Below are 22246 nucleotides of genomic sequence, written 5' to 3' on the forward strand. Positions count from 1 at the left end.
TGTTTAATCTATGTAAGGACCAGGACACTAAACTAGACGAGAACTAAATAGATGAAGATTCTTCAGCTTGGGAAGAGAGAAGTGGAGATGCAGAAGCCATTTAAGTACAGAAAACTGAGTCGTGCGATTGGTGGAGTAGGAAAGCTGAACAGACAACAGTGGTCAAAGTAAATGGGCAAATGGAATTATCAGTCAATTTTACAATAACAAAAAGAGGGAATTCATTTTTATAGATTAAATTAACTGTTGAATCCACAATTTATATCCACAGTAGTTGTGGGCTCAACAATTATGAGCCAATTCATAGGTATTCCCTGATGACTCTTAGCTGTGATAACACAATCTCAGGTTTTTGGAATCTCAAAGCCACCAATTGCTGGAAGTTGGGAGAATTTACTGAGTAAAATATAATTCTCTGGTTAGGTTTTAGAATCTTTGCCTAATCATTTGATATTTAGGATTGCTACAGTTGAAGTATGGAGCTGGAAAACATATTGTCTACTACAGGTGTTTTTACAGGTAATAATATACTAGCGAGTGTACAGTTCAGCAGCGCACACATTGTGTAACTAGTGATCTCTGAATCATTTCAGGCATATGTATGGGATCTGCTGTGTTTGATTTTGGTGCCAGCAACCGTTTAATTACATCTATCTTCACTGCCTAAGTGCTTTAAATGCGCAGTCTCCAATTTCACCTCTTTCTTCTCACATAAAACTTTATGTTAACATGTGCAAAGTCAACAGTAATGCAGTGTAAAATGGCAGTTAACCATTCGTGCACTGACTATTCAGTTTGGCTGAAACTGTTGTTCAGTCAGTCACCCATACCCTGGTGCTTGGATTTGAAGTGCTGCACTAAAGCATCCATGTTACCGCTCTCTAGAAGCAGCTTGTTAAACCACTTGTTTTAGTTATTCCAACCCAAAGACTTTTCCTCTGCTTTTTTAGTGGGACTTTAGGGATGAATGGAAAGCTCTGTTTCCCTCACTTCAGTTTTTAGACGAGATGTCCCTGATGTGTTTCAAATTTGTTCTCCCAGCCTTGTACTAACTTTGGGCTATTTGAAGACTTTTGTTTTTCACTATCCATAGACTGGAGAATAGGGGTCACAGCCTGACTCCACGTTCTTACTATTGATGCCATTTGCTACTAGCTACTTGTAGGCGACAGTGGATACATGTTTAACCACAAATGTCGTACTGGCTGCATAAGATAGCAACAACTGAAATGAGAGCTCCACAAGAGAAGAGTTTTATTGTGGAAGAAGAGTTTTTCAATGCAGGAGTCTAATATGAACTTCCTCGTTCCATTACAAATAAGATATATAACAATAAAGTGTTTCTTAATAAAACTGATAAAATTATTGTGGTAATTCCTCTGGGCTCAGGTGCATTATCACATCAGCACAGTTTGACAAGCTGTGATGTCAATTGAATAGCCACAGATAACCACAAGTATGCTCTTAGCTCATGGCAAATGTAAAGTAAAATGGCTGAGCTTAATCCTTGATGAAATATTTATCTCGATGCTGTGTGCACACAGCTTTTGTGACTCATGTGAAATACGACTTGGCCATGTATTCAACTCATCCTCATAAAATGTTTTTCATGGTAAATAGGTTGCCCTAAAAGAGTGATTAGCCTGAGGTGTGAGTGCGTGTGTGTAGCATTGTTTCAAATGTCCACCCTCACATGGTGAGAGACAGCCCTGCATTCCTTCCCCTTCACAGAGCAAAAAGTCTTTCCAAAGTCTAAATATTTCTATTAAGCTCTACCAGCAATTTTTTCCTTCTTGGATTTCCTTCAAAATCTTTACATTTCATCTTGAGCACGACACCTTTTTTCTTTCCTTTTTTTTTTTCCTTTCCTTTTTCCCACTCTTTCCCAAGAAAACTGTGACTGTGGGGTTGGACAGCAAATTACTACTGAAATCAAAGTCATTTGAAGGATAAAGGCATTTTTGTGTAGTATGAAGATCAATAATACTCTAGTTCTGACAAGTAAAGTGAATTTGCAGTTGTTCTTAGTACGAGTATCCTACGTTAGGTTGCTAAAATAATTGCATTCTATAAATACATCAGCTATAGTCCCACAGACAATATATTAGGGGTATTTCTTCATGTGTTGGTAGTTTTGCTTCATAATATGCTTAAAAATGTATGGGATTTTTTTGTTCATTTTAGGTTTTTTAATAGAGATCACTATTGTTTCTGAATTACATTTTGTTATTTTGAATTGACAGGCTGGCTGTTACTAGACAGTAACTGTAAAAGCCATCATGTTTTGCAGAAATAAGGGAGTTACCTCTCTTGCAAAGAGTAATCTAATAAGCCTACTGAATAGAAGTTGGTTTGAGAAGATTGCAACCAAAAAACTTAGATTCTTCAATACATACATGGAAATTTTAGAATATTTTCAAGACATATTATTTTGTCCACATATGGTTTTATATTTCTAGAAGTTGGTCACAATAGGGTCACCAGTTCCAAGAAGCAGATTATGTGTGTATCTCTCCTTTCCCCTCATCCTCCCTCCCCTTTTTCTTTTAAGTACCCTTAGAAGTGTGGGAGAGGTCACCGAAAAGATGATTAAAAGCATTTGTGAAGTCAGAATTGTAATAGAAGACTGGGACCATGGCTGGTTTGGATACTTCTTCAGATCTGAAGAACATCATGGAAAAGGTGCCCTATTTTAGACAGGATTTGTTGTATATAGGTTAGTTGTTGCAATGCGTTTCACAAGACTTCCAGAAGCAGAGTCAGATGCAGTGTAGGTGAGTTTTTAATGCTGCCCTTCCCTTTTTATAGCTCTGTCTTGCAAGACCAGAGTACTGTGGTTTCCATTTAATCACCTTTGAAATAATTGTCCAATTACACAATAATATGTTGCCAATATTTAATAAGTTTCACATGTTTCAAAATAGACAAGGGAGTGGTGTTGAAGACACCTGCAATTGAGGGCATTGGTGGAGAGGAGAGAAAATGGAAAACACTTGTAGTGGTCAGTAACAACTTGCAGGAGGTAAAAGTCCTCTTATTGAGGTTTAGGTTGCATAAGCTGATACAGTGCGAGGTCTAAATGTCTCTTTTAATTTGCATTGTATTAGAGAAAATTATTTGCCTTGAGGTCTAAGGTCTAAGCTTTGATGAGATGCACTGTATTAATCACAAGTTTCTGTTCTGTATTTCCAGAAGAATGGTGTATCAAATGGAACTCTCTACAAAAAAACCTTTATTGAGCACTTTGAACAGGCACCAATGTATGTTGCTGTTTTTACTTTCCTGGGTTTTGGAGTGGGAACAATATTTGGCTACCTGCGAGATTTTATGAGAGCCTGGGGACTAGAAAAACGTCACATTGCTGCAGAAAGAGAACAACAAAAAGTATGTATGGAAAAGACATCATGTATCCACAGCTGAGTTTTCCCCTGCTTGCAAGTTATGTGCAATAACCTACCGAATTAACAAGGCAAACAACTTTCATCTTACAGAAGATCACTGCATAGCAATAAGAGGAATGACACACACTGCGGAATAAACACCTGTATGAATATGTCCCTATATGAATGTAAAAATCCTAATTTTCACACAGAGAGATGTTCAAAGAGCGTCAGAACACTCTCAACAAAATAGAATCCCAGTGTATTAGGTCAATCCACAGAAAAAGAAAACTCAGAAATACCTCATTGTTAAATATATCATCTCTCCTAACCGCTTAAACCCCAGCTTTTCTTTGCCCCATGTGGCTGTCCTTGTCCTTCATAGCAAGACGCAGTGCTAACATCTGTAATTGCTGACTTCTGTTTGTTGAGCTCCTGATCACAGAGCACTCAGCAATCACTGTCCCAGCTACAGAGTGAATGTAGCCTGAATTCTTGCAAGTACTGACTTAGAGATTCTTTTTATCCCACATAGTTCTAAGTGAAACTTACACCTCAGCAGGCTCAGTTGTGGTTTTAACTTTCAGATCTTTTATTGCTCCTCCTTATCTGTGCAGTTTGAGCCATCATTTACAGTAACGCTCGCCATAATGGAGGAAAAATGCAAATAGTCTTACTGTTCCTCTTACAAATAGAATTCCTCAAACTATTTCCTGTTTCGGCTTCCCAAAGATGCACGTGCAACGTGATGAAATATCATGGTGCAGTCTTTTTGTCAGCATTCTCATGGAATATCCTTTTCATTTCATGATTTGTCCATTTGTGGAGCTATTTTGATTCCAGACATGCCAGTTAAATCTTTTTGCCATCCAGTATGCATTACGTGTTCATTTAATTCTCCAGTCTTCCACATATGTAACTACATACCATGTTATTTTGTCAGTTTATTGTATCCAGTGTCCGATATGCCTATATTGCTGTTTCATGTAAATCTTTGTTTAGATTCCATACCTTTCTTTTAATTTAATTTCTAAGTAAAATCCATGGATAGAAATTAATTGTCAACCAAATCAGTTGCCTTAACTGGCTGTATGAATGTGCAGTCTAGGCCAATAATGCACAGATCAGTTACACTGGACTAGCTTTAACCTAATGTATCCAGCATTTCATGAAATATAATGAGTTGTTTATCTTAGTTTTGCAATCTGCTCCACACATAGCAAAGGATGCATTTGGTTTCTCCCACTGAAAGAATCATGAGTTCTTCCGTTTCCAGCTTTCCAAATGCTGAACTGTTTTAATGGCCAACCTGTTGACCATTAAAAAAGGAAACAAAACCAACAACAAAAGAACCAAAAAACCCACCCCCTGAAAAAAAACAACACTGTATTTCAAGGAAATAAAGTAAGATATTTGCTGGTAGTTGTTGCTTGTGTCATAGGAACATGTGGCTGTTACAGAGCTCTGTTCACTAATGAATCTGTTTTTCCTTTTTAATGGGAATGACTTGGGTACAGCAGCAGACGGTTTCCCAGCAACATAACCCTGTGCATGTTTTCAAACCAGGATTTTGTGCCACTTTATCAAGATTTTGAGAACTTTTACACCAGAAACCTCTATATGAGAATACGGGATAACTGGAATCGTCCAATTTGCAGTGTCCCAGGGCCACAGTTTGACCTGATGGAACGCGTTACAGATGATTACAACTGGACATTTAGGTGAGTCAGCTTATACTGCAGCTGTCAGCCTCATAAGAATTCTCCTGATACATCTGCAAAGCACAGAATGTTGCATCCAAGCCCCTCATACCTAAATCCTCCACTAATACACATCAGCATATTTTTTCCCGAAATCATTACTGTGCTGACAGTCTGTCCCCTTTCTTCTGAATGTTGTTTGGAAATGCAGTATGGAAGGGACTGAACTCTGTTGGAAATGGGTTTTATTTGGCTGTATTGGCACAAGCAAGACTGCTTATGCTTCATCAATAGCAACAGGCCTTTAGCCAGAATATTACAACAGAATTTGTTTTATCATAGAATCATAGAATCACAGGATGGGTTGGAAAGGACCTTAAAATCACCTAGTTCCAACCCCCCTGCCGCAGGCAGGGATACCTTCCACTAGAGCAGGTTGCTCCAAGCCCTGTCCAACCTGGCCGTGAACACTGCCAGGGACAGGGCAGCCACAACTTCCTTGGGTAGCCTGTTCCAGTGCCTCACTACTGTCACAGGAGAGTATTTCTTCCTTATAACGAACCTAAATCTCCCTTGTTTCAGCTTGAACCCATCACCCCTTGTCCTATCACTTCGTTATAATGTAAATCATGATTTCTTGCAATGCATATATGTTGCTTCTTACTTCCATAGTGAGTCTTTGGCAATGAGTTTTAAGCAGTTTACAGCTTGAAGTTTTCAGTGTACCCCAACTGTTGCTGAATTAAATAGATACGGAAATTCACCACATAGGCAATGTGCAGTTTGAGTATATTCAGCTTACTGAGAATGTATCACAGTGCTTGCCACAACATTTTCTTCATGTCTGATTTCTATGCGTGTGTGGACACTGATGACTCTGTAGAAGCCATTGACAATTTGCTTGAAAAAATAGTGTCTATAAGTTATCCCTTAAATAAAGTTTTAGATTTGATTGTTTATTCAGGTCCATAAAAGCCCCCTTCCACCCAGTACTAACAAATTGCCATCTACAGCTTAGAATCTAGAAAACGTTCTGAACAAGGAGTAATATTTAGTCAGGAATAGAGAAATGCTGGAAACAACTTCTGGGATGTAGGAGGATTATAAATTCCCAGATAGGAATTTGACAGTGAACAGAATTCAGTGGGAAAATTTGTGGGGTTTTTTTTTTTTCTTTTTCTTTTTTGGGGGAGCTGGAGGGAAAGTTGCACTACTCTTTAAAATGTGCTTTGATTATAGGTTTACAGGAAGGATTATCAAGAATGTAATCAATATGGGTTCTTATAACTACCTCGGCTTTGCAGAAACGGATGTTAATGCTTTGAAAACTGTGACCATAGAGTTACAAAAATATGGGACAGGAATCTGCAGTACCAGACAGGAAATGGGTGAGTAAACAGCTAGATGGCCACCACAGCCTCTATAACTATGTGCTTTTTCTTACAGATATCTTGAAGGAATTGGATACTTAGAGAATTTTAGTTGCATAAACAATTACTTGTTTCACTATTAAAAGGGCTGCTGTGTTTTATTCATTATCACATAAGGAGCTTTTAGAAAGGAAACATGTTGCTGATTCTTAGAAAAGCAAAACCAAATGTATCACGTAGAGGTCTGGGATTTTTAATGATGGAAGTAAGAGGCTTATTTTCTAAAACAAGTAAAATAAACATTGGGACTTTGAGAATTGTTCCAGGGCAAATTTAATTTCATCACATTTATATCAGTTACCACATACAGAGTGCTCTGATTAGTAAAATGTCCTTCCACATCATTTATTTTTTACTTAATTCCATTTTCTAAGACCATAGTGTAATGTTTTATGGGACATTAATGGGCACACCATATAAATTTCTACTGTGCTTCTAACACATAAATTCGGGAAGGTTCCGTCTGACTTTTTTGCTATTATATGTCCTTAATGGTTTGTCTGCTTTTCGGTTTGGAGACTGCATGTAGTGTTATCTTCAGTCATATTTTCCCACAAAGCCTTACACCCTAATGGTGCAACCAGCCTACATTCCAGAGAAAACGATTTTGATCCACAGAAATGCAAGGGGAGGTTCCTGTTCAGGCTGTATCTTTCATGGGAGCTATCAGCCAGAAATAGAAAAGGTAGGCTTCCCAGCATGGACAAGTATTTTAGACTATTTTTTCCCCTAATCCAGCAACCTGAAAAATTTTCATTTTCATAGAATCATAGAGTAGTTAAGGTTGGAAAGGACCATCCAGTTCCAACCCCCTGTCATGGACAGGGACACTTCACACTAAACCATGTCACCCAAGGCCTCGTCCAACCTGGCCTTGAACACTGCCAGGGATGGAGCATTCACAACTTCCCTGGGCAACCCATTCCAGTGCCTCACCACCCTAACAGGAAAGAATTTCCCCTGATATCCACGTCTGAACTTCCCCTGTTTAAGTTTTAACCCATTACCCTTTGTCCTGTCACTACAGTCCCTAATGAAGAGTCCCTCTCCAGCATCCCTATAGGCCCCCTTCAGATACTGGAAGGCTGCTATGAGGTCTCCACGCAGCCTTCTCTTCTCCAGGCTGAACAGCCCCAACTTTCTCAGCCTATCTTCATACAGGAGGTGCTCCAGTCCCTGATCACCCTCATGGCCTCCTCTGGACTTGTTCCACCACTTCCATGTCTTTTTTATGTTGAGGACACCAGAACTGCACACAATGCTCCAGGTAAGGTCTCACAAGAGCAGAGTAGAGGGGCAGGATCACCTCCTTCGACCTGCTGGTCACGCTCCTTTTGATGCAGCCCAGGATCCGGTTGGCTTTCTGGGCTGCAAGCACACACTGAAGCCAGCTCATGTTCATTTTATCATCGACCAGCACCCATAGATCTTATGGAAATCTATTTTATTGTAATCTAAGTCTTATTTTCAGACAAAAATATTGCAAACCTTGTCATCCGCTTCTTATCTTGTCATCACAGTTTGATTTGTCAATAATAAATACGCCGGTGACACCACTCAGAGAGAGTTTACAGATTGACCTTACTTTCCTTTTGTAGGTGACCCATCTAGTGACTGCAGTTTATTGTTTAACCTGAATTGCATGCTTGAAAGTGGTCACCATTGCTAGTCATCTAAGGTACTGAAGGAACATTTCTCTGCATCTTTATCTCTCGGATTCTATTTTGTCCGAAAACATTTCAAGTTGTTTTCTCTATGTCAAAGAATATGTCTGGTGTTCCTTATTCTTTATCTCTGTGGAATTTTTCATGTGGAAGACTTGCATAACTTTGACTTATTCTCAAAAAAAACAAAAAAACCTTTTGAAAATATTGATTCTGTTTTCAAATATTAAAAGTCTTACCACTTACCTTCATCTAGTTTGTTTGGGGAGCCAATGTATACAGATTTCTAGGACTTTCTCTTCATCTGAACTCCTTTGGAGTACTCAAAGTTATCTTAACAGGTTGGGCAAAGTTTTAGATTTATTCTAATTGCTTTCATAACAAATAGTCCCATGAAATTCATTCAGACAATTCATAATGCAAGAATGGGTTGCAATTAAAGAACACTGTGTATGTCTTGTCAGTGTCAGTCTTCCAGGAAGTGAATTTCAGAGAGCAGCTTGGACATCAAGAATTGCTAAAATAGGAAAGCAGGGTGTTAAGACCTGACTTAGATTGTGCAGAAGAGCAGTCGTTGCATTTTCTCCGAGGGAGCTGACAGAGAGCCTGTGTTTGTGTAGTCAGTGGAGAGTTTGCTCCATAGAGCAATTCTGGGCAGTGGTTACTTCATTGGCTCTGGGTCTGTTGGAGCCTGTCTACCACCAAAAACTGTATAAAAAACAGCCAAAGAAAAACAGTTCTTTACTAGTAGTAAGGATACTCTGTTTTATTTTTGCCTTACCATTTTGTGCTGCTTCAGCTCTGTTTTGATTCATAGTTGAGCAGATCTGAAAAATTCTGTCTATAGTTAAATGTATATATACACATATACATGCATGAAAGAGGTAGGGAAGAGTCTGTATGAAAGGTCTTACCGTTACAAATCATCATTTGCCATCTTCACCTTAGAAAAATAGAGCAGAATGGTTCTGATCCTGAGCAAATAACATTTCAAAACTGTTGTTGTTGTGCGGCTGAGCTAAAGTAGTTTGGAGTAAAACATGCAGCGAGCTGTAGGAGCCAAGGCTCTAAATTGCCTTTGGGGTCCTAAATATAAAAGAGAACTTTGAATGTATTTGTATTTTCAAGCTAATTGACTTTGAAAGTACTGTTCTGCTTATGTGCATTTAAGTGTCTGGCATGTTTGGGGTTTTACCGAGATCTCTCTCAAAGCAGTAAGAGGTCTCTCTTTTAGAGAAGGATCATTCCACTCCTTTGGGAAGATTTCAGAGAGAGTGGAAAACAAAGAAAGACATAAGAATAACATGGGTGATGTTTGGAAGAGTGCATTATACTTAAACTGTCCTTTGAGGGGTTCTGCCAAAACTCCTTCTCTTATCACTGTGCTGACTGTGGAGTGGGTACAAAGTGGTGTCATATCAGAATGTTGTTGCAGGTAGTTTACTCTCGGGATAAGTTAATATGGCTGTTCTAACGCGGTGGTTTATATCTTTACAAAACTGTGTTTTATTTAAGGAAACTTAGTGAAGCTAAACCATGCTAAATGTAAAACAGTTATTCTGCATTCCCAGAAAATTAACTTCAGACGGTGTGCAAACAGTGCAGAAATTAACTTCAGTGAGAACTGTGAAGCCCTGCTCATGCTTTCCCTGAAATAATGCATATGCCACTGGAACAGACATTCCTGTTCAAGCACAAAAGCATAGGAAACTGATTAAAACAGTGGCTGGTCTTCCTGCATTTGTCCTCCATAACAAGATTTAAGGCTTTTCACTCCATTTTAAATTCAACACTCTCTTAGAATTGTAGTAATAATAATAAATCAGTTTCTTTGCATAACAGTGTCATTTAAGACACATTCCTGAGGCTTTTGTGGGACTTTTAATCTGAAAGAACAATATTTTCCTTTCTTTAAGACCAAGCTAACTATTATCCCTGTTGAGCATGATCTTGGGGTTATAAGTAGTAGTTCCATGAAAGCATTAGCTTATTGTCCAGTGGTCAGAAAGCAAGTCAAATACTAGAAATTATTAGGAAGTGAATAGAAAAGCAGCCATAGAACCTCAGTATGCTATTGCATAAAGCTGTGGTTTGCTGTCATCTTGGGTACTCTGTGCAATTCTGGTCAAAACAATTTGGCAGAGCTGGAAAGTGTCAGAGAAGGGGCAACAAGTCCTTTGAACAGCTTTTGGGTGGAGAACTACTGAGCTGCCTGTCTTTAGGTGTCAGAAATGCCTGCAATTTGGCTTAAAAAGAACCTAAAGGAGGAAATTACAGAAATCTTCAAAAATGCATGTGGCATAGAAAAGTGGTCAGGGTGGCTGTCCATTGCCTCTTCCACTGGAAGATCTGCAGGGCATTGTATGAAGTTGGAAGAAAGTTTCCACCTAAATACAAGAGGCAAGTCTCCATGCTGGAGGCTGGCAGACCTAAAGAACTCATTACAAAGAAGGTTGAAGATACTAAAACTTCATACTTTACATTCTAGGAGAGGCTGGCCACATGCAGAGGAGAGATCATTGATAGGTACTAGAAATACTGAAACCATTACTTGATTCAGGATGTCTTTATGCTGAAATTAGTTAGAAACCAAACTGCTGTTATATATATGTTTATCCTACATTCATTCTTCCCCAAACACGGATAGAAGACCACTGTCAGATGAAGGATTATGGGCAAAAGGTGCACTCTTCCGTGGCATGGTTCATTTAATACTAGTTGTTTAACATAAGCATACTTTGTTATTAACAGTTTAGTATTAACTTATATTATTACTTATATACCTATTTCCACTGCTGTACAGTCATTAATACTGGACTTGTGGACTACCAAATCATCATACAGATTTGGCTTGACTTAGAAAGATGCACATACAGCTTTATAAATTTGGACAGTATTTACAACAGAAGTAACATTTACAGAACTTATGAAGCAGTAACCTGGCTGTTTTCTGTGGTTCCAAGGACACTAAGATTAAAAAGACATTAAGGGAATACACTTAAAAGAGATCAAGAGTTGCACGTATGCTTGGGGCATGTCTTCTAAGGGTAGTAGCTTGGATGAATGTGTGAAAGTGGTTGCCTGCATACAGTAAGCAGAAGGCAAAAGATGCTTGTATCAAGGTCTGCTTAGAGGTGAAAGACTTTTCAGTTGTGTGGTACATGGAATGGAAATAGACACTAAAGAATATTGACAGCAAAAAGTTAAGTAAGTTAGATCCTTCAGAAAGTTTTGGAGCAGCTGGACATGTAGGATGAGGATAGGGAAACCTGCACCTACTGTATCTGACAGAACTGACCATGGGTGTAATCGAAATTAAACCAGCTTTTATCAGCAGAAGCCTCTCCTGCAGGTGCAGAAAAAGTCACTTTTTTCATTTCTTTGCCTAATCATTATAAGTAAAGAAACCAATGGGGACATGAAAAAGCAGGAAGTTGTGTTTTCCATGAATAAATGTTGGATCTGAGACAATAGTTTTTAAATGTTGAAGGATTTAAGTAACTGGAAACTGTTCAAGTAAGTGGAGTATTTGGAAGGTTACGGTATTTCATGTAAACTATCCCCAAAAAAACCTCTATACTATGTTTCATTTATGTTTTATTTATTTTAATTTTCCTCTCAAAAGTGTTATTTTTTTAGCTTAATAAAAATGTGAACAAATAGGAATCTAAATAAATCTGTAATAGCATCTGTTCCCTCTGTATTTTCCACGTGCAAATCAAGGTATTTTAACGGCTAGAGTGGCAGTTGGCTACTGTTGGAGGCAGGATCACAAGCCTTTTGTCTGAGCTAATCCTGCCATTCTTATGCATATAGTCAGCCTTTTCTAAGCAACCTAACTTAAAATTAGTAAGGGAGAAACATGCAGATGATCATTTAACACTGCTTCCTGCTTGCTGATTGCAGACGATAACAAAATCAGTAAAGTTACACTTTTTGTAAGATAAGGCAGATGATTATGCCCTGAATGCTTCTAGGCTTAGCACTAGGGTGGTGATGGGGCTGTCTCATGAACAGCTAGTAGCTCCAGTGCTCTATTTATCTAACTCACCATTACTCCTTATGAAGATGACATACGTGAGTAACAGGCACAAATGTATCATTAGCTCTATTTAAGCAGCCAAACAGGATTCCTGCCTTTTGAAATCCTTCTCCTGTGATTATGCCTTGAACCAGAAGACAAGATGGAGCCTGCACGGAACACTTGCAGGGTGATTCATTCTGGAGGGCATGGTTAAGAGATTGCTTTTCACGCTCAGCTTGCACTCAGTTGTAGAGTTTTGTATTTGTTTGAGGATTTTTTTTGTGTTCGATTGTGATCTGATTTCTAGAAACCAGATTTGAAAACCTCTGCCAACATTTAAACTATAAAAGTAGCTCTACCCCCTCCCTTCCTTCTCTTAGGTTCTAAGGCATAATGTGAATTTCTAGCAGCATTTCAAGAAGGTAAAAATAGTTATTTGGCCATTCACTCTTTTAAAGCACTTCAAAGCTTTAATTAAGGCCAAGACTCATTTTAAACTAATTGTAAACATAAATAAATGGTCCCTTTTCAGTTAGGAGAGAGATAAGGAACTAAAGTTCCCATATTTTGCAGTTTCCAAGTAGGAGCTTAAGGAGAAATCCAGCCACATAAATAAGAACTAGTGTGTATGCATTTCATAATCCTGTTTGCTTTCTAATAGGGTATGGTATGAATTAAGAAACAATTTATGAGAGGAATTTTCGTCCTTTGTCATCTCCTACTAACATCATTTTCCTTTTGTGCCTACCCTCTCATAAATAACTGATCCAACTTATGATCAAAGGGTAAAGTTTGTTCCTGGTATTTCGCCATTGCAAAAGTATGCTTTGCAAAGGATGATTAAGCTCTGGACAGTCTGTCTTCTGGCAGGTGGAACTGAAAGCATCAGGAGTAACTAGGAGTTACAGGTGTGACCTGTTGAACACCTGAAATATCTCCTGTATATAATACTATCTATGTGCATGCAAATATTTGGACACTTAACACACTGCTACTCAGGCTGTGGCATGAAGGGGCTGGACTTAAACTGTAAATTTCAGCCTTGTGTTTTTAGAAAAGAAAAAAGCAAACAAATCTGGAAGATTTAAATTAAACTGGAAGTTTTGTTAAAATGAATCCACTCTTTTCCCAGAATCTGAAAATCACACAGGTACATTGTTATATCTATGACACCCACAGCACCTTTCTGGACTGAAAGCCCTATCAGCTGGTAGCAGCATTAAGAAAGCTAGAACATTCCAGTTCTTTCAGATGCTTCCTCGAACCCCACTTCTTTTAGGGTTCTTTTATGCACGTCCAGTGTTAAATGAGGCAACTACATAACGTTACTCTGAGTTTCTTTACCTCTGTCTTGCCTGCATGTATTCTACAAGTTTGGGCTTTGCTCTTGTAGTGGACTCTATAGGGCAGTGATACCACCTGCATCATCCACTCTCGTAGAATGGTGTAAATGAATAACACACTTTCTATGTATTCTGCTTCTTCATCCTTCCAGTAATAACTCATCCAATCTTGCTTTTGTAAAAGTATGTGTTTCAGTAATATTATTCTTTCATCTCTGACAAATATCTTACCAGAGTGAATTTGTGACCTTAAGTTTCAAATGTGGAAGGGAAGTTTAGGTGTCTTGTTCTCTTCCCCACCCTCCTAACCTCTGACAAACCCTCATTTTCATAGGCTCTTATTCACATTGATGAGTCACACCAGTGATCTACAGGATTCCCGGGTCCTGTTCATATGTGGAAGTGGCTTTTATGGGAATCTGTTCTGTTCTTTATTTTCAATGACTTGTTGCTTATATCTGTTTACTCCTCCAGCTGTTGTTTAACTTGGAACAAGCAGGTATTTTCCTGTCTTCTTTGGGTATCAGTATCCCAAACAAAACAATCTATTACAGGATACTGTTGCCAATGTTGTCACTTTAACCAGCATGTCATTAGCACATAAGAACCTGAGAGACTGTGTTGGGCAGACTACCTAGTGGCATAAACCACCTTGTCCAAGCTGAAAGTGTCAAAGCTAAATAATGAATTGTGTGGATCATGGGAAGTGCATTTTCGAGCTTTATCTGTCTAGCAGACTGACGGGGACTTTCAACCCAAGAGCATGGGTAAGCCTATGAAAGCCTGTAAAAGCACAGTGTATTTCATGTTCCTTGTCCTAAGAGTTCAGTGACAAGTTAAGGGAGGGAACTGAGTCATCAGATTTTGAAAAGGAGGGGATTTGCTTTGGAAATTGTGGGAATCTGTGGAAGTGGCTAACATAGTGAAAGTCCACTTTTGATAACATCTTCAATTTTACTTTCCATAACACCTATATGATCTTGAAACACCGTAACCACTGCTGTACTCTGTTGCCTTCAACTGTCCAGCAGGGAGGAATAGCTTTCAAAAGAAAGTATTCCATTTGGAATGACTTTTAAAACAAAGCATTCCATTTGTATACCAAATGCAGATAGCTTTCTCTTTTCCTTTCTGTCTTAAACCTTCCCCAGTAAGATGGCATACATTACTGAGTTGTAACCTCATTTCTCAGGTCAAACCAACCTATAGTCAGCATGAAAATTAAAGCAGGTAGAGTGTGTGGAATAATCCTAAGGTCTATGTATAGGACAAGTATAGAAGCTATCTGTGTATCCAGTGAGCTAATAAAAATATGCCTAGTGTATAACTTTTCATTTTCTGGATCATGATGCTGATCTGAATTCAGCACAATACACAACATTTAAGGGTCATGATAACCTCACTTGACACTGCTAAGGTTGTGTTTAATGCAGCCTAGTGTAATTACTGCGTTTCTCATGTAGCTTGAGATGTAGCAGCTCGTGTAAGTGGATCAAATTTGCATCTGTCTGGTAGTGCTGTTTATGCCTCTTGGGGTGGTTCTGTGACCAGTTGGGAATGCTATTGAAAAAGCCTCATTCAAGCAGGGCATATCTGACCTTATGTTTCCTCCAGTAGAGCAAACTGATATAATTGGTACAGTTTATACTGTGTCCAAGGATTGATACATACTAGAGAAATCTTCTACTATGATTAAATAGTTGCCTTATTTATTAAATAAATATCCTTTTGACTTTAAACCTAGAAAAATGCAAGCTGATATGCTATATCAGCTGTACTCAATGTATATCGCTGTCATGAACCTCCCACTGTCAGTACCGATGCATACTGTACTGTACTGCTTCTGCAATACCTCAGCTACCGCCTACAATATTGCAATTATAATTAAAGTAATCCAAAACTGAGGCTCATTTTGCAAATCCTTGTCATTCAGGTTTTGTACATTCCAATTTGTATTCCAGGATTTATAGGTAATAGCGATATACAATAGCATCTACATTCACTGTTAGGATTAATAAATAATCAGTAAGAATCAGTCACCTTCAGAGTCTCTCATTCTTCACCATCACAAAATCAATAAAAAAAAGGTCAAAAATGTGCTGTTCCTTTCTGCTTCATCTAATAGATGCTTGAATAGGATAATCTGTAATGAGTCAGGCTTTCCTTGTTCGTAAAACCAGAAAACATGATGCAACCCCAAAAAGCAATTTAACTCCACCCCAGTCGTGTCAGATTTACCCCTGGAAGAATCAGGGAAAATTTTCTCATGCCTCAAAATGCCTGCCTTGCAAAGCACACACTGCTTGTTTCTCATGTTTTCACAAACGCCTTTCTAATTCAAGCTGCGACCATAGTGTAGTTGGCTTCAAGCTTCAATTTCAGATTTCATCTTCTCTTTGCGCCAATAGCCCCCAGCAGCAAAATAGCATCTGCAGGGAACACTGGGGCAGCTGACCATGCTGGAACCCTTGGTTGTCAATGAGTGCTGTAACCAGGTTGAAGATTAACTGGGCCCAAAATGCAAAAAATGCAGATCTAACCATAGGAATACAGCTTGGGACCTCCTGAGTTTACAAGTTCAAACATAGATTTTCATATCTCCAGTGAGCAGCTCAACTCTGAAACACTATGTGGGTTTATATTTTATGCAGCTCGACTACTAAGCTGTGGCTATGTGCCGAACCAGCACTTATCCTGGTGTATCTTGGCTTTATAAATGCAAAAAGTAGCTTTCATCAAATAGGTTCATGCAGAGTCAACTCACATCTACTGGAGGTTCTGCAGAGCCACATTTTCTGTGTCTTGTTAACCAACTTAGAGCACAAAGCCAGAGACCCTCCATCCCATGCGATACAAGGAGTGAAGAGACACTCTTGAAGCCTTGCTGGAGTTAGCTGAGGTCTAGCAGAACCCAAGCAGATTCTGTAGAACATCATGTCACCATTGTTCTTCACTGTTTATGTAATCAAGGTTTTTCTAGAAGCCACATTGTGCTGCATATCTCCGTGGTTTGCAGGGAGTTACCTTCCAGCATGATATTTTTCACTTTCTTTTTCCAAAAGAATGTCATTCTTGCTTTGGATATTTAGTGAGAACAGATAATGAAAACATTACCTCACTGTAACCACCTGCACTAGTGCTATTGCTGAATCTGCACTGCTGCTGTTATTATTTGATTTTATTTTATGAGCTTTTCTCCATGACAGAGGTAAGATCATCTTCCTGACTCATCGTTCTTGTTGACACACTCTAGTCAATCTTCTGCTTTCTCCCATTCATCTGTCCTTTATCCACCACAGTGAACACAGATTTCTTGTTCCCATCGATTTTAATTCACTTTGCTGATATGTTTGTGACATCAGTTTGTGCAGTCAGGTGATGTGAGATATTTACTCTCCTAATTTTTTAATTCTGGTCTCTGCTTACAGCCTTCTTCGTAGGGAAGGTGCTCTGTCAGAATCCGAAGGCTACTCTCTTTTCTTCCCCACAGATCATCCTGTAAGAGTTCCTTCTGGTTTGGTGCCCGTAGTGCACAGCCAGGCAATCAAAGACTAGAGATCTGGCAAGTTGAGATGATTCATTACTGTCCAAAATTATTTATTGCCTCAATCTCTTAACACCACTCTGACATTTATCGCCATCTGTATTTTGTCATCCTCTATTGTGAGCTGGGTGGAAAAGATATTGCCTTTATTGGATAGCTGGAGCACCTTATTTGTTTGGAGACTCCAGACATTAATATTAGATAAGTAACATGCAATAAGGAAGGCTCTCTAGCGTTGCCTCATTATTTACGTTTGACTGTTGAAAGGCACTGCAACAGGTTACCCAGTGGCTGTGGCTGCCTCATTCCTGGAAGTATTCAAGGCCAAGTTGCAACCTCGTCTAGTCCTGTCCATGGCAGGGGGTTTGGACCCAGATAATCTTTAATCTTTGGTCCCTTTCAACTCAAAACAGTCTGTGATTCTATGATTTTGTATATATATATCTTGGTACCCAAGAAGCAATGGAAAAATTTTGTTGTCATCAGGTTTGGATTTCACATCCAGAGAGAACTCAAGAATGCCCAAGATGTTTGTCCCATGTTCCCTATAAAAAGGAAGGTAGTTTTGTCCTCATTGCAAGGGTGAGAAAAAGGCAAAACATTACTCCTCAGAATAAAGGAAACTTTTTCCCAAGGTAACTGCTTTGCTGCCTTCACAGCAACAGTATTTGGTAGCATTAGTTATAGCTGGTTTGCATCCTTGTTTTTTCTTGCATTATACCACGTTAACCACAAGTTACAAATGGAAAACCTTCATTGGAACTTAATGTCACATAGCTTAATGGCACATTTCAAGCTGGTTCTTTTGGATGTTTTATGTCTTTAGAATTAATAACTTTCACAGCTTAATGAGCTTTATGATTCCCTGTCCTTATTTCTGCAGGCACCCTAGACAAACATGTAGAACTAGAGAAACTTGTGGCCAAGTTCCTTGGTGTGGAAGACGCTATGGTGTTTGGGATGGGCTTCGCAACTAACTCAATGAATATTCCAGCCCTTGTTGGAAAGGTGAGTACTTCCTTAAGGAACGCATAGAACAATAGTTTATTAATTGTTGTAACAACTGTTGCAGTATTCCAGGCATGCATTAAGTGGAAATGCTTGATAGAGGAACAAAGCTTGTTATCAGGAGTGCATGAGTCATCAGGCTGATGACCTTGTGAACATAAATATGCTCCTTCATCATTTTTTCTAGTTCTGGGTGTTCCTATCAGACATACCTAACATCTATTTAAGGATGAGTGATATGGTTGTTAATCTTCTCTTAGTGACATTGCTTCTCCCTAAAAAGTAAGCAAATGTTGCATCCCATGTCTCAGGTGTTGTGGGATGAAGCATTTGAGCTACTTGCAGAGATACTACACAGTTAGCTGTGGTGAAAGATGAGGATCAAGATATTCTTTACGAGACTTTCAGAAAACAGAAAGCACAGTATTTAGCATTCCTGCTGAACATGTCTCCAGCCAGCCTTGCAAAGAGAGGTGGCAGCAAATGCAAGTCTTAAGTCGAATTCTAGAACTACAGAATGGTTTGGTTTGGCTTGGAAGGGGCCTTAAAGCTCATCCAGTTCCAGCCGTCTACTATGGACAGGGACATCTCTCACTAGACCAGGTTGCTCCAAGCCTTGTCCAACCTGGCCTTGAACACTGCCAGGGATGGGGCAGCCACAGCTTCTCTGGGCACCCTGTGCCAGCGCCTCAGCACCCTCACAGGGAAGAATTCTTCCTAATACCTAATCTAAATTTCTCCCCTGTCAGTTGAAAGCCATTCCCCCTTGTTCTGTTACTACATGTCTTTGCAAAAAGTCCCTGTCCAGATTTCTTGTAGACCTCCTTAAGGTACTGGAAGACTGTTATAAGGTCTCTCCAGAGCTTTCTCCAGGCTCTCTCAGCCTGTCTTCACAGGAGAGGTGCTCTCCTATGTTGTGACTGTATGACAAAAGTTGGGTTCTTAATTGATGTTGAAGGGACTTCATCTCCAGTTTGGGGTATCTAATACCAAGGCATGAAAATCCGTTAGTGTGTCAATCACAACTCCTGACTTAACAAGAAGATACACCCTGCTGTCAGCCAGGAAAGTGGATAAGCTCCTCTTCAGTCCACACAAGTGTGAAACAGTATGAAGTGTGTCATGCAAGTGAGAAACAATTTCTCTCTCTTGGTTGAGACAGAATGAACTCACTCTGTGTGCTTCAGAAGCATTGCCATAGAGGTGAAGTCACTTCTTCACTCATTATTGAAGGTGAATTCAGCTTTTGCAAGAGATTTCTAAAGTACATGTAGACAAGGGTTGAGTAGGGAGAATTGTTTCAGCTGCTCAGAACATGAATTTAGATCTGCAATGGTGCTGGAGAAGTTGTCCAGCAATTTCAAAGGGAACAGATACACAGAATTAATAAGGTAAATGTATAAAACTGCAGACATACATCACAGCATAAGATACTTGTCACTCGCTTAGCTATAAACCAATTTTGCCTCACTTAGTTGGCCTCATATTGAGACTCAGGCCTCTGTCAGAGGTGGGATACTTAGATATATCTGGCACAAATAAAGGTATGACTATATGCATTATATAGAATATAACTGTAACAATTTAGTATGTATTAATATTCTATAGTATTATGATATATTATATAATTTTTTATGTATATGTAATTGCCTGTGTTGAGGAGACCTATTCCTAATTTTTTATCTGTAATTAAGGCTTGCAGCTGCATTTTCTTGTCAAGATGTGTGTACTCTTAGTGATAGTCCTGAATACCAGTGTTTAAGCAGATTTGTGTATCTCTCAACCTAGGAATAATCTGTGTTTCCAACACAAGTATTTACTTAATGTTGTATTGACCTTTGAGTAATGAAACCACACCACAAGATGTGCAATAGAAAGCTGAGCTAAATTAGGTTTCCATCTTGAATTTCAACTGTGAATCCCGTCTCCTATTAACATAATGTACAAATCTATTTATTCTGCATTCCTATTTTAGTTTCTAAAAACAAAATGAGTTTTCAAGTGGGTTAATTAATGAAAAATATGCTACAGGTGAACTGTATATGCATTTAACAGAGGAAGACTGCCTGGTGCCTAGGCTCCACTCACGTCTTAATGGAGGTGGGATTTATGAGGCATCTGTCTGTCCTGATCTCATCCCTGCAGCCCAAAGTGCTGATGTCAGTTCAACCTCAGTATTACTCCTCCTTCAAGTACTGTCATGCAGTCTTTATATATGGGGTGGTGACTGCCTTTTCCTTGCAACACAAAAAAGACTGTAGATAGGTGGTAGAGGAAGCAACATCTCTTGGTTTTATTATAAACCAGTCAAACTCTGCTAGGGTTATTCACTACTATCCAGTTGCAGGGAATATTTGTCCCCTTTGCACCACGTGAGAATCTGATCCTACGTTTTCTGCCTGCCTTTACAATGCATCCTGGCAACTTCAGAAAAGTGTCAGAAAATCTTGTTAATGTTTTATACTTACAATTTAATCGGTGCAATGCTATATTGCAGACATGGGTGCATGCTGTGCACGCCTGTCAACAGCCTCCTAGTTCATGCAGATGCTTATTGTACTCCTTCTCCACAGGGCTGCCTCATTTTAAGTGATGAGTTGAACCACACTTCTCTCGTTCTTGGTGCGAGGCTTTCAGGTGCTACTATTAGAATCTTCAAGCATAATAGTGAGTATTGAAGTTGGGAATATTTAGAGGCAGAGCTGTTCACACCTCAGAGTCAGAATGCTTCCTTTGAATGCTTGCTTTGCTGTCAGTTCCCAGATAATACTTCTGTCCAGGCAGAAGGATTAACTGTTCAATACTATGAGTGATTTCTAATGGGAAAAAATTAATAGCATAATACTATAATTGTTATTGTGCATGATTTAGGTCATCAGGTTGGACCTGAATTTCAAAATCCAGTCTTACTCTCATTGCTGTCTTTTTGACGTGCTGAATGTCAGTGTGCTGTCATAAAGGCTTTACTGTTATTGTTGCTATAGCCAAAATAGTATAAACATACTTACAAAACGATAGTCCATATTTCCTGACTCTACCAGGTTCAGTGCAACCATACATTAATTACATTATTGCTTTAATGTGGCCATACATTAATGTGGAATTATGTTAATGTGGCATTACTTTGAAATGGGTACCCCGTTACCAGGGGGCTATTCCAAAGGTGCAGATATCAAGAGCATCATCCCAAATATTCTTTTGAGTACAGTTTTAGTATAGAAATCACACAGTAAATTTGCAATCATGTAATTACCTTCTAAAATACTCATTCTTTTCAACTTTTATTTAGTAAATGCTGTAAATTACTGTCAGAGACATTGTGACGGGCTTTGATGACAAGAGCTCGTTCATTTCCCTTATTCCCCCATTGCAATTCCCCTTTCCATCTGCACTGTGCCACCAGGCAGTCATTGCAACAGAGGTTAAGAAGCTAGAGAAGTGGTAAGGAATGAGAAAAGAGGTCTGATCACCTTTGTTAATAACTAATACACTCCCTTCTCTTTATTAAGTGTTGTGTTCAGCCCAGAGGTGAGGAAAAATGAATTATGCATATGCTATAAAAGGCCTGAGGATCTGTTGGAACGAAAAGCACATTATAATTATAAGGTGTTATAATTAATATCTATTCATAATTTGGGCAAGAAGCAATTTCTGAAGATCATTCTAGAATTAAAGATCATCTGAACCTGAGTGTTTTTACAGAAGTAATTATTTATAGATTAGCCTGTAGCATACCCCAACGCATTGTACTTCCACAAATCTGAATATGCTAGGCCACGTTGTTATACCAGTCTTTTCTCAACAATCCTTTAGTTTGTTCAGTGCCCTATCCCATGCAAACTTAGGTTTGCATCACATCTTGCAGGATGACCTACCTCTACCCAAATCCAAATCCTCTCACAGCCTCTCCACCCATATGCGTGTATCAGCCCTACTGGCTTGTGTCACTTCCCACAGCGTTTCAGAGGACATTCCGGTTTGAGGAGTGTACTGCTTTCAGCTCCTAGGGAAGCAGTGAAGACATCACTTGGAGCTGTCATTCTTGCTTTAAGGAATTTGGTCTCTAACCATCTCCAGTATTTCATTCTGCTGCTAAGAACCTGATCCCTAACCAGCCTCTGCATGCGCTTATGAGAAATTAAAGCTGATATTC

The 22246-nt window shown here is 39.0% G+C and overlaps 1 protein-coding gene across 2 annotated transcripts in view; it reads left to right on the top strand.

Moving 5' to 3' along the window:
• The window catches only part of SPTLC3 (serine palmitoyltransferase long chain base subunit 3), a 95582-nt gene that overhangs the window by 36596 nt on the left and 36740 nt on the right, over positions 1-22246 (top strand). For both annotated transcript variants that reach the window (XM_062610649.1, XM_062610640.1), the window contains 5 exons: positions 3193-3384; positions 4947-5101; positions 6320-6468; positions 17969-18093; positions 20667-20760. In XM_062610649.1, the coding sequence (XP_062466633.1) occupies positions 3193-3384; positions 4947-5101; positions 6320-6468; positions 17969-18093; positions 20667-20760 (715 nt within the window). The remainder of the gene's footprint in view (positions 1-3192; positions 3385-4946; positions 5102-6319; positions 6469-17968; positions 18094-20666; positions 20761-22246) is intronic.

The sequence above is a fragment of the Pezoporus occidentalis genome, unplaced genomic scaffold, assembly GCF_034315485.1.
Source record: "Pezoporus occidentalis ecotype Australia unplaced genomic scaffold, CSIRO_AGI_Poc_V1 ctg10, whole genome shotgun sequence".
NCBI classification, from domain to species: Eukaryota; Metazoa; Chordata; class Aves; order Psittaciformes; family Psittacidae; genus Pezoporus; species Pezoporus occidentalis.